Genomic DNA, 13,404 nt, shown 5'->3' on the forward strand with positions numbered 1-13,404 from the left:
ACTGGTGCTTTTCTCTCATGGAATGGCACAAAACAAGAGCATGCTGAGGTCAACAAGGACTCACAAGAGTAATCAAATTAATGTAGCTCACAGGGATGTTACGGATACAACATTCAATTTTTGGATTTGTTTATGATTGAACAACAAGGTAAGTTGTTTGGAAAGCAGGTGTAATTTTATACGTAATCCCCGATCGACAGCAACTGTAAAGAATGCTCGGAAGTATTTCTGTCAAAAAGTGTCACGTTCTTCCACCGCGGCAGCCGGTGCCGAGCGTGGGCAGTGGGGGTGGATGGAGATCGGGCTGCTCGGGAAGGCGGGCAGCTCCCTCCCCACACGGGCATCAGCCCCAGCCGCTGGTAAAAGGAACCGCAGGGCGCAGCGGCTGCCCAGGAGCTCGGCTCGGCCCGGCCCGGCCGGGTGCAGGTGCGGGTGCGGGTGCGGCGGGGGTCCCCCCGGGCCCGGTTGGTGCCGGTGCCGGTGTCGCCTCCCCTTTCCCGGAACGGCGGCTGCCGAGAACCGAAACCGGGACCCCACCGCGCATGCGCGCCGCCCCCGTCCGCCTCAGCCCCGCCGCCCGTTCAGCCGAGCGCGCGCCGCTTGCTACAGCCAGAGGGCGCCCGCCGGCCGCGCGGTGACGTCACCGGGCCGGCCCCGCCCAAACCCAATGAAAGAGAACGTGCGGCGCGGGACGCTCCCTGCCCGCCCCTCCCCCTGCACCGGCCGGCGGCGGGACCAATCGGAGCCCCCGCGGCGCCCCGGCCCCGCCCCCCTCGCCGTAACGTCAGGGAACCGCCCTCGGTGGCCGAGCGGTCCAACCAATCAGCGTCCCCGCTCGCGCCCGCCCAGGCCGCGATCCCCTGTTTCCGCCCCGCCCCCTCTCTCCGTGCTCCCCCCGCTCAAAACGCCAGCGGTGGCGGCGGAGCCCGGTTCTGTCCGTGCGGGCGGCGGCGCCTCCCGGGGCTCGGCGACATGGAGTGCGCTGCGGCGGGAGCCGAGTTCAACATCCTCCTCGCTACCGACTCCTACAAGGTGGGCACGGACAGCCGCGCGGGAGAGAGGGGGTCACCTCTGCGGACACCGGACCCGCCGGTGCGCGCCGTCCGCGGGGCGCCGAGCCAGGCCGGTCCCGCCGCCACCGGCCCCTGCCCGCGTGGCCGGGGCTGGGAGATCCCCCGGGGCGCCAGTGAGGGTGCCCGGCCTCACCCGGGCGGTGCGGGGGAGACGGCGCAGGCCTGGCCGGGGCTGCCCCTCTCGCCCCCGGCAGCCCCGAGCCGCTGCCCGCGGGGTGCCGGGGGCCGCGCAGCCGGGGGGCGGCGGCGGGGCCAGAAAAGAAAGTGAAAGCGGGCGGGGTGGGCGCCGCCATCCCGCCGCCTCTGGGCGCGGGGGGCGGCCATGGCCGGGCACGCGGGAGGCGGGGGCCGCCCGGCCCCGAGCATCGTCCGGCCCCGCCGGGCTGCCCGCCCCCCGCCCCGGCCGGGGTCGCGGAGGGCACGCACGGCGCTGCCGCGGGGCAGCCGCTCCTTCCCTCTGCCGCGCCGCGTCCCTCCCGCTGTGCTCCGCTCCTGCCCGCGGCCGTGCGCCTGGCGGCGATGCAGCGCGCCCCGGGAACCGGCTGGCGCAAAATCCGTGTTCGCTAGCCCCGTGCTTAGCTCCGGGCACTGCGGTGTCACGTTGGCTCGGCAAGGTGGAGGTCAGAGCGGAGAGGCGCACGCACGGCCCTCCCTTCGTTTCTTGGAAATAGCGGGGCTGACAGCGGTGACAAAGTGCAGGCGCCCTGTCCGCGCCGGTGCTCTGTGCCCCGGCAGCGCCTGCCGTGCCTCGCAGCCGGTGTGTCCGGGCCGGAGCTTTGTGCCCCGGCCGTGCCTCGCAGCCGGTGTGCCCGGGCCGGAGCTCCCTGCCCCGGCCGTGCCTCGCAGCCGGTGTGCCCGGGCCGGAGCTCCGTGCCCCGGCCGTGCCTCGCAGCCAGCGTGCCCGGGCCGGAGCTGCCGCTGTGCCGCGCTCATAGAAGCGCTCAGCATCCAGGCTCTGGGCACAGCCCCCGTGTGACTGCCCCGCCGGGCTGGACACGTGTGCCCGGCCTCTCCGAGGCTGCAGGGATCGCTTATTTCCTTCAGCAGCTGCGTTGCAGTGTCCACGAGGTTCTTGTAAACAAAACTACAGTAACAGTCCTGGTTGTCGTTGTAAAGCATTTATTGTGTTTTAGCTCTTTGAGCTCTTTTAGCTCTCATCTTTTGCTGGGATGAGTTTTCAGGGATGAGGGTACTTCTGGATGGAGGAATTGAGAAAGCAAACAACAAGATCACAACAAGCTATGTTGTGACCAGGTCTTGTTACTGAGTAACTACTAAAGTACAAACCTCAGTAGTTGCTGACTTGTGATATTATTATTGCTATTACTATTATTTTCATTATTATTGTCATTACTATAAGTTGCATCAAGACATAAAGAAAGTTAACAGCTATTGTTGGTGTTTGTGGGAAGGAGTTTTGGGAGATGCTGATAAATGTTGGAGCAGCTCAATCAGAGCATCCTGATGCTGCAACTGAGGGCTTGCAAAGCTGCCTCCATTCCGGGTGCAATCTGACTACAGTGCTCTTTATGAACCAGGTTTAAGTGTTTGTTGTCTAACTTATTCAAATGTGGAAGATGCACTTTTCTTCCATATCTGAGACTAATCATATTAAATACTGCAGGCCTGGGTTAAAACAGTATCTACTTCAAATGTAATTTGCACACAACTTTTTCTGAATTCTCTGGGTGTGCTCAAGGATTGGTGGCACACTGGTCCCTTCAAGTTCAGCACACTGGAGTGACATAAAACCAGTTTGCTTCTGTTTTGTTTGCTGTTTCATAGTATGACTTGGTAACATTCCAGGAGTGGTAGAAGTCTTAAAGAGGTCAAATAAAGGCCTGAGGTGGTTTTTTGGGTTTTTTCCCAGTTAAAAACCGAATTTGGATGAGGTTTTCTGTGGCAGCTTAGGAGCATTTTGTATTATATTTAGAACAGTTGCCCCCCTCAGTTGCTTTGTTAGGGCTATACAAATTGTCTCTCTTTGCATATGCTTTTTTCCAAATCTTAGGAAATGCAGTGTCTCTGAACAATGCTTAAACAAGTAGCTGCTTTTATCTTGTTAGGTAATATGAGCAAACATCACTTATCTGCTCCCTGGATGATACTGGCATTTCCCAATCAATGAAACTCACTTAGTGAGAGCACTTGCAGTAAAACTGCACTAAAATATCTCGTAGTTTGCAATGTCAAGCTTTTTACAGGAGTTACCAAACACCCCTATTAGCAATTAAAACAACAGTGAGAGTTGATTGGGAAATTTTTTCTTTATTTTTAATTTGGTTAGACAGTTCTGCTTTATCCACAACTGTAGCATCTGTTTGTGTATGCAGAACTGTCTGTACATAACATTTACACTGAGAAAAAACATGGATCAGCTCATAAGTTTACATGGTGATCTAATTGCAGTAGATGCCAGTCCATACAAGCTAATGTTGGTGACAAAAATCACGTAGAAATAAACACCTGTATGGTATTTAAGCCATACAGGTTTAAATACCATAAACACCATAAGGAATGCAGACCATAGTGAGTGGTACAACCCCAGCTTAGGCAGTTGTCCATCAATAAAAAAATTGTGGCATCTCAGGGTCGTGTCTGTCACAACTTGTTAGTTTGAGTACTAGCTCCAGTGTCCCAGTTCCGTGTTGCTGCAATTTGGGATGAAAAAACAACTCATTGCTGGTTTAGTGCCTATACAGTTTTAGAAACAAAGTAATTCAGTAGGCAGAGCTTTGTATGTAGAGAGCCTATCCAGCCTCCCCTCCTCCTACACTATTTTCCTGTCTGCCTGTGCATCGTAGGACATTTCCTCTTAAACAATGGAGATTATTAAATACTCAGTTTCAAAATCTTTCAAGTGGTTTTGAAAAATGCTGAGTATCATGCTGATTGCTAGTAAAGTGAATATTCCTAGACAGGAGTAGTTCCAGTAGGTGAATATGCACTGGTTCCAGAACTGACCTTCTCTTATAGACTGGAGCTTACTCAATTGTACAAGTTGAGGATTTTGAGGCTGGGCTTCAAATTATACGGTTTATCTCTAAACCAAATAACAAGATAAATGTTTTTACATCACTTAGATTCTTCTTCCTGTGTACTTTATTCTGTGTTCTTAAGCTTTTACAAATGCCCCAAAAGTATAATTCCTCCTGTATGCTGGGAATTATATGCCATCCCCTCAGAGTCTGGGCATGGGCATTTGGTATAGTGTGTGTGCAACATGCTGATAAGCAACAGCAGTCCTTTTAATTCTTCTGATCATGAGACTCTCAAGAGATTCATCAGTGCAGTGTTATCTGGGGAGCCTCAATATCTTCATGTGCACTAGACCAATGGCATTTCTATTAGTGAAGTTTTCTACTGGTGATTTGGTATTACTGAGAAGAGGAAGTATTTAAAGTTAAAATCCTTGTTGATAGAAAACTGCAAGTGAGGGGATATCAGCTGGCTCCTTGAAAATCGCTGTTTCTGTTGCCTGATGTCTTAGTCTTGTGTGTGCAGCAAGGTACAATTTATACAGCTCCATCTGTACAGCTAGCTGTACATCCATTATACAATATTCTATAGCAGTCTTGTCCCTCTGAGACAGTGGGGTTCTGTTCACTCTCTGCCCTTCCCCAGTGGAAGGGTCCTTGCCCTCAGTGCCTCATTTGTCTGACATTGCTGACACACCTCCTCTGCATTTTCTTTCTCTCTGATTCCCAGTGCTCTGTTTAGCCTATATTTGTTTATTTCTGCACAGGCAAGAAATATTGCAGACTATAGGTAGTCTGAAACTGTGTTGAGAGAGAGGATCAGCTTGGCAGAGCTGTGCTGTTCAGTGGGAAGACAGCTGTGACTGGCACAGGCCAGGCCTGGGTTGGATGGGCCATGAGCTGCTGTTGACTGACCCTTGTTTGCTGCAGTAATAATAGCTTATTTTGCTTTTTCCAATTAGATCTGGTACTGTTGCTTGGCATGTTTCATAATTAGGCTGATAGTTATAATAATCTGCCATGCAATTACCTCTTAGGAGGAGCTGACTTGCTATCTGGACTGTAAATGAGATCTGTTTCAGAATTAATTTCCTTCTGGATGCTTCAAGGAAACCCAAAATGTATGTTTTAATTTTGTATGCCTTACATGTTGAATTTTAAGTATTTGTCACTTCAGATGACTTTTTACTCTGTGTGGATGTAGGAGAGCACTGAGTTCTGAAGCCCTTCACGTGAATGTGTGTTTATTCTAGGCTCTGACAGCCTGTGTATTCTTTATTTAGAAGACTAGAGGTATGTGAGGAAGAAACATGAGTACTCTTTAGCCTACTGGATTTGACTAGTACGTAATGACTGCAAAATACTCTGTGCAACAGCCCATATATATTTTTTTTTTCTTAATTAAAATCTTGTGGTGGGAGTGTGAGTGTTATCTCCTGTAATTCTGCCAGTGCAAAGCATCGGAAGCGTCTGGCTCAGCCCTCCTTGTAAGACACAATCTTCACACTGTCTAGCTTCGTTATTTTCCAAGTTTTCATTTGCAGTCACATGGTCCTGTTACAAACCCCAAGACACCATTGCTCAAAAGGAGCACTGCAACTGTACAGTATTCAGATAATTTTTAAATTAGTGGGAAGCAGCCCTTCTAGAACCACTGCAGCTTTCATTGTTGAAAAGTAAATGTTTTTCCTTTTTCATTAAGGAGCGGGAGACTTACCACAGCGTGTGCAGTAGTACAGCAGACTAGTGACAGATGTGTAGACAGTAAACATAAGGCATTTTGTCATCTCTTTTGTGATAGTCTTGGATATAAAACTGCTGGCTTGACTGAGGTAGAGTTAATTTTCTTCCTAGTAGCTGGTATGAGGCTGTGGTTTGGATTTGGGCTGAAAACAATTCTGATAATTCAGGGATATTTTTGATTTTGCTGAGTAGTGCCTGCAGAGAGTGAAGGCCTTTTCTGCCCCACACACCATCCCACCAGCAAGGAGGGAGCTGGGAGGGGACACCAGGACAGCTGACCCCAGCTGACCCAAGGGATATTGCATACCACATGACATCATGCTTAGTGAATAAAGCTGGGGGAAGAAGGAGTAAAGGGGGGAACGTTTGGAGTAGTGGCATTTGTCTTACCCAGTAAATGCTACACAGGCTGGAGCCCTGCTTTTCTGGGAATGCCTGAACACCTGCCTGCCCGTGGGAAGTGATGAGTGAATTCCCAGTTCTGCTTTGCCTACATGCAGAGAAGTTTTGCTTTCCCTGTTAAACTGTCTTTATCCCAACCCATGAGTTTTCCTCTTCTACCCTTCGGATTCTCTCCCCTGTCTCACTAGGAGGAGTGAATGAGTGGCATTTGGGGCTTGGTTGCCAGTTGGGGTTAAACCACAGCAAAAACCATGAAAGTCTTTAGTGGTAAAGCAATCAACTGCAAAGTGTGGCTGTTTTTAAGCTCTGTGTTTTGTCTGAGAAATGTAGAACACATTCAGTTCTAGTGCTTACAATTGACCTTGTGCTTTAAATGAATGTGGACCTGGTCATGTACAGCATCTCTGCTGTAATGTGCAGCTTCCATAGGAATTCAGTTGCTTGCCTGTGCTTTCCTTATTTTTCATAGTACTGACTGGTCTCTTAACTTCTTTTTCCTCACCTCTGGTCCTCTTATTTTTCAATACACACATAAGAAATGATGGATGAACTCAAATATGGAGACGTTAGAAGTGGTACAAGGTCATCATTCAGTCATAACCTCCGTTAGCTTATCTCTCTCATCTCTTAAGAGCTGCTATCTCCCAATGTCCTCAGTTTGGTTCTTGAACATTGTCTCAATCCTGTGCATTCTAATCAGGGGCTTGGAGTCTCTCTAAGGCTTTTTCTTTCCCTTCTGGTAATCTGAAGCACATGTAATCAAAATAGTGAGATTCTACTTGACTCTTAGATTTTTTTAACTCACTTAAGAATGTCTTGCACTTTACCTGCTGCTGTTGGATGCCCTTTCTCTTGAATTAATAAAGATTGATTCTCCTGGCATTTCCTCTCTTGTTCAAATAAATTTATCATTTAACCATACTGGCTTTTGGTCTGGTTTTCATTTCCACTGTTGTGGTGTGGATTCCTTCTGTGATTGCTTGAATGCTGCCAAAGCATCCCTGTTGAATATAACTGTTAGTCACAGTTGTGTTGGGTTTTTTCCTGAAGGGGGTCACAATGCCTTATCACTGCTGTTAATTGTCTCATCTCAGTGAGGTATATCTGATAGAGCAGTCCCTTTGCTCCTAAGTCCTGTTTCATCTCCGTATGTTGCTAGTAATGCTGTTTTCCATGTAGATTGTTGGCAAACTTTGCTTTTAGCTGCTCTGTTGGCTAAATTTCCTAAGGGTTTAGGTAAAGCAGTATTGCATCCATGGCCTCTTTCCATAATGTTTGTAAATAGGAGGTCTTGGTGTCTTTGCAGAAGTCTCCCTGGTGTAAATACCAGCAGTACCACTGCACTGAAGTTGGGTAAGGCACACCGGGGGTGAGGACCCCCCAAATGTCACTTGCAGTGCAGTGCCCAGCCTGTGCTTTGCCAAGTGGCCCCGAGTCCAGGCCATGCTCCTTCTGCTTTATCTGCCACCTGTCCCTCTGAGTCTTCATTGCTGTGGCACCATGGGTGCAGTGGCCAGGTTGTTCTGTACTCATTTAGCACTAAGGATTTTCCAAAACAGCTCCAGAAAGTTCAAGTACTGTCTCACTTGAACTGGTATCATCTTGTCACATGAGAGTTACAGTACAGGCAAGATCCTGCTGGGTAAATGTTTGGGGGTTTGCTTTCTCCACTGTAGACAGGGTTTGGAAGCATCTCTCTGATGGTTCATGTTGGCATCTGACCTAGGGGAGCATCAGGAATTACCGCCAGTGGAGATTTTGGCCACACCTGACTTCTCATGTCCTATTTGTTTTTCCCATGTTTTCAAGTAGTTGAATTACATAGGCCTAAATAACCTTTTAAAGTAAATTTGTCACAATATCCTGTACAACAAAGTTTGTAGATTGCACGAATATTTATGTTTTTATGTCAAGTATCTTATCTAGTTTAGAAAAATGCAGCATTTACTTCAGTCGTCCCTGTTTTATGTTGAATACCCATTAATTCCTTTTTCTTAAAATTTAACTCTTAATGTTCAGGGTAGTTTTTTTTATGATCTAAATGCTATTTGTGGTTCATGCTTTTTTCCTCAAAAAAAACTTGATTTAATTAAATAGATGTAATCCTTGTTGAAAGTATTCTTTGTGCAGAATATACCTTTATTTGCATTAAATTAAACAAGGAGTTATCACAACTGGAATAAAAGTGCTCCATTTCAGTCATAGTACATAATCTTGTAGGTTGTAGTGCCAAAGCTGTTTGTCATGTGTTTTATAGACAAAACCTAAACCACAGCCTTTGAACTAAACATCAAAAGGCCTTTGAAGATACTTTGGAGAGTTGTTTTCTTGTAAGGGTCTCTTAATCCCAGTAGAGGCTTTTGTTTGCTTTTCTGTTTGTTGGTTGGGGGGTTTTTTTCTTCCTGAAGAGAAGGGATTTCCTACTGACTTTATAGTCACTGCTACTTATCTGTACAAGTCCTGCTTCTGTCATCCCCTAACTGAAAGCATAGAGTTATCAATACTGCCTTAATCTCTCAAGTCACATAAAATTTAATATCAAATATTGTACATTGCCTCTGGTTGTTCTTTCTACTGCCCTTTAGGATACAGAAAGATGCAAGTCTTCATCAGACAACAAAGATCAGGCATTTTTTGAAGCATAGTTTTCATTGTCCAAGGGCCTTTTAGTGTTGTGTCAGGTTTTTTCTTGTTGATTTGTTTAGTTTTCAATTGCATCCTTTGTGTCTTCTGTGAACTGTTCCCACTCCTGGACCTTGACCTTTTTTCCACACTTTTTTTTTGCACCACCAGGCATTTCACTACATGCCAAGCCTCCTGACCACCACTGTGGCAGATGGGCATTATTCCCCCACGTAGAAGCCCAGAAATGACAGCTAATACAGTCAGCTGCTCTGACATCTTGTGGGCAGATATTCCTGATCAGTATGGTGCCCTGTCTGAGGGCTTGGGAGCAAAAAGATGGCCAGATAACTCAGCAGGGGTTGTAGGTCTTGTGCTCAACTTCTTACACACCTATATAACAGAATCAAAGAATGCTTTGGGTTGAAAGGGACCTTCAAAGGCATCTAGTCCAGCCCCTTTGCAGTGAGCAGGGAAATCTCCAACTAGACCAGTTTGCTCAAAGCCTCATCCAGCCTGACCTTGAGAGTTTCCAGGGATGGGTCAGCTCTCTGGGCAACCTGCTCCAGTGTTTCACTAACTTTATCACAAAACAATTACTGTATCTAGTCTGAATCTACCCTCCTTTAGTTTAAAACCACTCCTTGTCCTGTTGCTGCAGGCCTTGCTAAAAAGTGTGTCTACATCTTTTTTATAAGCCCCCTTCAAGTAGCCAGTGGTTGGGAAGTGTGGTACTTTTAAGACTGTGATTGTGCCTTTAAATATAGAGTAATATTTAAAAGGGTGTCTCAGATTTGTGGGTAAAACTAACAACTTTGTGGAATGTCAAAAGAAGTATCTTTAAAATTACAGCTGTAAGGTTTGCTCAGATGTAAATATTTTAATTGCCAGGGATGTGTATTTTCACTGTTTAAATAGATTTTAATGTGTGAAGAATATAATTGAATACTACACATGTGACTTGCAAAATTAGTTGCTTATCTCCTTCAAGTACTTACAGCAACTTAATGAAATTATATTTCTGTCAAACACTAAACTTTCATATATGTTTTAATCCCTAGGAGTAACTATCTTCTGGACACTAGCTAGTATGTATTTTCAGGTTAGGATCTAATCCTATGTCAGAAAAGATAGCTAAACCTGTGATGCAATGTTTGAGAAACTTGAGTGATGTTTTTTTTAGGTTGAAGCTGTCAGCAAGGTAGTCAGGAGGAGCTGTGTCCCCAGGTATGCAATATAGAGGATAAATCTGTTGGCATTTCATCCTGATTGCAGCTCTCAAGTTCTGCTTTGCAGCCAGAGCACAGTATTTTGTGATCATGCTTTAAAGCAGAGCTAGAGTAAGTCCCTAAAAGAATGTACTTTAATGCAATAAGAAAAGGTGGCACCAGCTCAGTGCACCCTAAGTTAATTTGGGCCTGTAACCATTTTGATAGAGAGAAACATATAGCAGGAGGAGATGCCTTTGAACTGTCAAAGTCTAATATATTTTAAAGATGCGAGTGGAAGATTACAGAGATTTTCATTACAATGTAGGTGTTGGCTTCAGTAACTTGCCCATAGTTGGTAAGTTGTATAAACTTTTTAAGGAACCCTGAGTATCCCATCTCATGCAGGTATAGTTTTCATTGTTTGAACTGTTGTGATGAGTACAGCAGCATTGCTTTGCTTTGCTCTCGAGCTTGCCACAAGGAACTGAGATATTCATGTGGAGGATTGGTCCTGGGACAGGTGCTGTACTTGCAGCTGGTCCTGGGACTTGCAGCTGCTGTGTTGAGCCTTTGCTCTGAAATCACAAACTCAAAAGTCCAGTACCAGTTGTAAAACTGAGCAGAATTTTTCATGAGGTTGCTGTAGCTTATCTTGGTGGCACCAGTGGGAGGGGAGGAGTTCCCACTCTCTGTGTCCTTATAGTGCATGACCATTCTAAGGATTTGTTACAGGATCTTTTTCTCAGAGTGCATTTAATACAATTTAATACACAATATGTATGTGTGTTCATATACCCGCTCAATAGAAAGACATGGAGTCAAATTGAGCCTATTTTTGTCTACTCCATAGTAAAGAAGAGAGGATGGTGTGTGTGTGTTTTGTTTTGTGCAGGGATTTTGTTTTCTTTTAAATGTGATGATATCATGCAGAGTTTTCTTTGAGCTGGCAGTGTGATGTACTTCTTGGAACTTCTGCACAGAACTAGAACGGGCATGTTATAATTTGTGAAGCAAGACATTTATTAATAGCTAGAACTAAATCTAAAAGCCAGGTTTTGTCTTTGGATCTAACATTGCTACTCTTAGGCGTTCTGCTTTTGAGTGGCTGTGGAATTGTAACAGAAGAGGTTTGTGCTCCATCAAATGCCTGTGGTGCCATGCTTTGTTTGAACGCAGGGCAGAAAACATGCAATGACAAGCTTGGGTTTTATTTGATTTGCCTTGTAAACCTCATACAGGCAAAGACAATGGAATGATCTTTAAATTGACCTTCCTTGAATGTTTCCTTGCAGCATTGGAAACACAGCCATAACAGCCTTGTGCTGGTATAGAAGAACCAGAAATTCAGTTGAGTAGTTCATTGTCTAATCTGAGTCAAATACTCAATTTAAACGACATTTGAGAGGAGAAGTGAAACTGTAATTTTAAAATCCTTTAACATACAGTTTGAGGAATACAGGTAAAGCATCCTTCAAATATTTTTCTTTGAGAATGTTGGGGATATGTTTAAAAAAATCAGGACAAGAAGGAAGAAACAGTGAAACTATCCCTTTTCCAATTCCTTGTGGTATTAGAAACAGAAGTTTTAAAATTTATTTTGAGTAAGTAACAGTAAGAAACATAAAGAATTGATACTCTAACCTGTAAATATGGGAGTTTGAAAAAAATTCACAGGATTTTCCAACCATTTGAATTTTGTTCTGATGTACAGTGCTGCTTTCTCAGTTGTAGGAACAGTTTTTCCTTATGGAATGTATAGACTTGTTTAGACTTCCCATCATAATTTAAGAAAACTCTTGATACCTTCAGCTTTTGGGGGTACTTTACCTTGATTTGTGTGTTCTGTAATTTAAACATTGATAGTGCCAAGTTTCTGTCATTGTGTATTCTTTTTGTTCAGTATGGAATTAAGGATTTTGCATGGACTTTGCTTCTTACACATTAGGAGATGAAATTTTGCAGGCTTAAGGTTTTAGGTGTTTAGAGCGTACTTGTTTCAAATGCAGTTATTAATCAAAGTAAATTTCTGGCTAAATTTATTATCAGGAGCTCTGAAAAGCTGTAATAATTGAATTCAGCATAACATTGTGTGTTTTATGGCCAGTTTCTACGCAATACACACAGGCAGCAACTTCTCATGCTTCCTTTATGTGAACTTTTTCAAATTTTGAAAAAAAGCCCATTTGACTTTGTAGGGAGGCACAAACCTCAGGTAGATTTTAGCAGCTTTACTGACAGTAACAGGTTTGTGAACTGGCTTTGGTGTGACCAGAGTTTGAGAGACCCACTCTGCTCATGGGGAATGGGACACTTGGGTAAAGGCCATTGCCACTGCCTTCTTCGTTCTGGGTGGGTTTATCTGAGCTCTGGGATGGTGCCCTGCAAAACTGAAGTCAGATTCAAGCAGGTGTTTGGTAGTGGCGTGGAATTTTGTGCTTCCTGTAGCTATTAGGCTTGGCCAAAGTGTGGTGGATCAAAAACTGACTGGGCACATTGGTGCTCAGTGCTGCTCCTAAAATCCCAGCCAGTGCCTTTCCCAGTCAGTAAAAGCCAAGCCACCAGGGGAGGGGGAGGTTCACCTCAGGAAAAGGAGACTTGGTAAAGAAGCAAGGGATAACAGAGGGAAGACAGTCCTTGGAACTGAAAATTGAGAGTGTTTAAAAACCTGGAAATTCTGTAAATACTCGTGTAGAATGTGAATGGATAAATGATCACAGCTCAGAAGAGCTGGGAGTTACTTTTAAGCTTTAATGTACAAATATGATTTCTCTTGTGCTTTGTAGTGATGTTTTGAGTTCTTACTGAATTTTTTCTTGATGTAGGTTACACACTACAAGCAATATCCACCTAACACAAGCAAGGTATATTCCTACTTTGAATGTCGTGAAAAGAAGACTGAAAATTCCAAATTAAAGAAACTGAAATATGAAGAAACAGTTTTTTATGGCTTGCAGTACATTCTGAATAAATATTTAAAAGGTAACTGTTCCAGTTTAAATTCCAGTAAAACCTTTTCTCTAATTAAATGTCTAACTTTTTCTCAAGCTTGTAGCCTTACAGTTGAAACAATTCCAGGTTATCCTGATACACCATAAGTAGTGACATGCATAATACCTTATTTATGTGATTGTGAAAAAAGTTATCCACCCTCATAAATTGGTACTAACTTGTTAATCCAGACACCTCTCTACTGCCTTTATTTATGCCAATGGTGTATTAAAAATGAGAAGGTGTTCATTTTGCAACTTCAGTGGGCAAAATTGGAATGAATGGAGAGACCAAAGCTGTGCATAGTCACAAGCAGAGAGAAGATTTGATGGAAAATACATTTTGCATTTTGAGCATTAACTTCGGTTTTGTATTTGCTGGTTTGTT

General features: G+C 44.9%; 1 protein-coding gene across 1 annotated transcript in view; it reads left to right on the forward strand.

Annotated features, from left to right (window-relative positions):
* The first annotated feature begins 883 nt into the window (after positions 1-883).
* NAMPT (nicotinamide phosphoribosyltransferase) overlaps positions 884-13,404 on the forward strand; it is a 37,057-nt gene continuing 24,536 nt past the window's right edge. The window contains exons 1-2 of the mRNA XM_058022620.1: positions 884-1,032; positions 12,852-13,008. Coding sequence (XP_057878603.1) covers positions 973-1,032; positions 12,852-13,008 — 217 coding nt within the window. The 5' untranslated portion in view covers positions 884-972. The remainder of the gene's footprint in view (positions 1,033-12,851; positions 13,009-13,404) is intronic.

This window comes from Melospiza georgiana, chromosome 4 (assembly GCF_028018845.1).
Source record: "Melospiza georgiana isolate bMelGeo1 chromosome 4, bMelGeo1.pri, whole genome shotgun sequence".
Taxonomy (NCBI): Eukaryota; Metazoa; Chordata; class Aves; order Passeriformes; family Passerellidae; genus Melospiza; species Melospiza georgiana.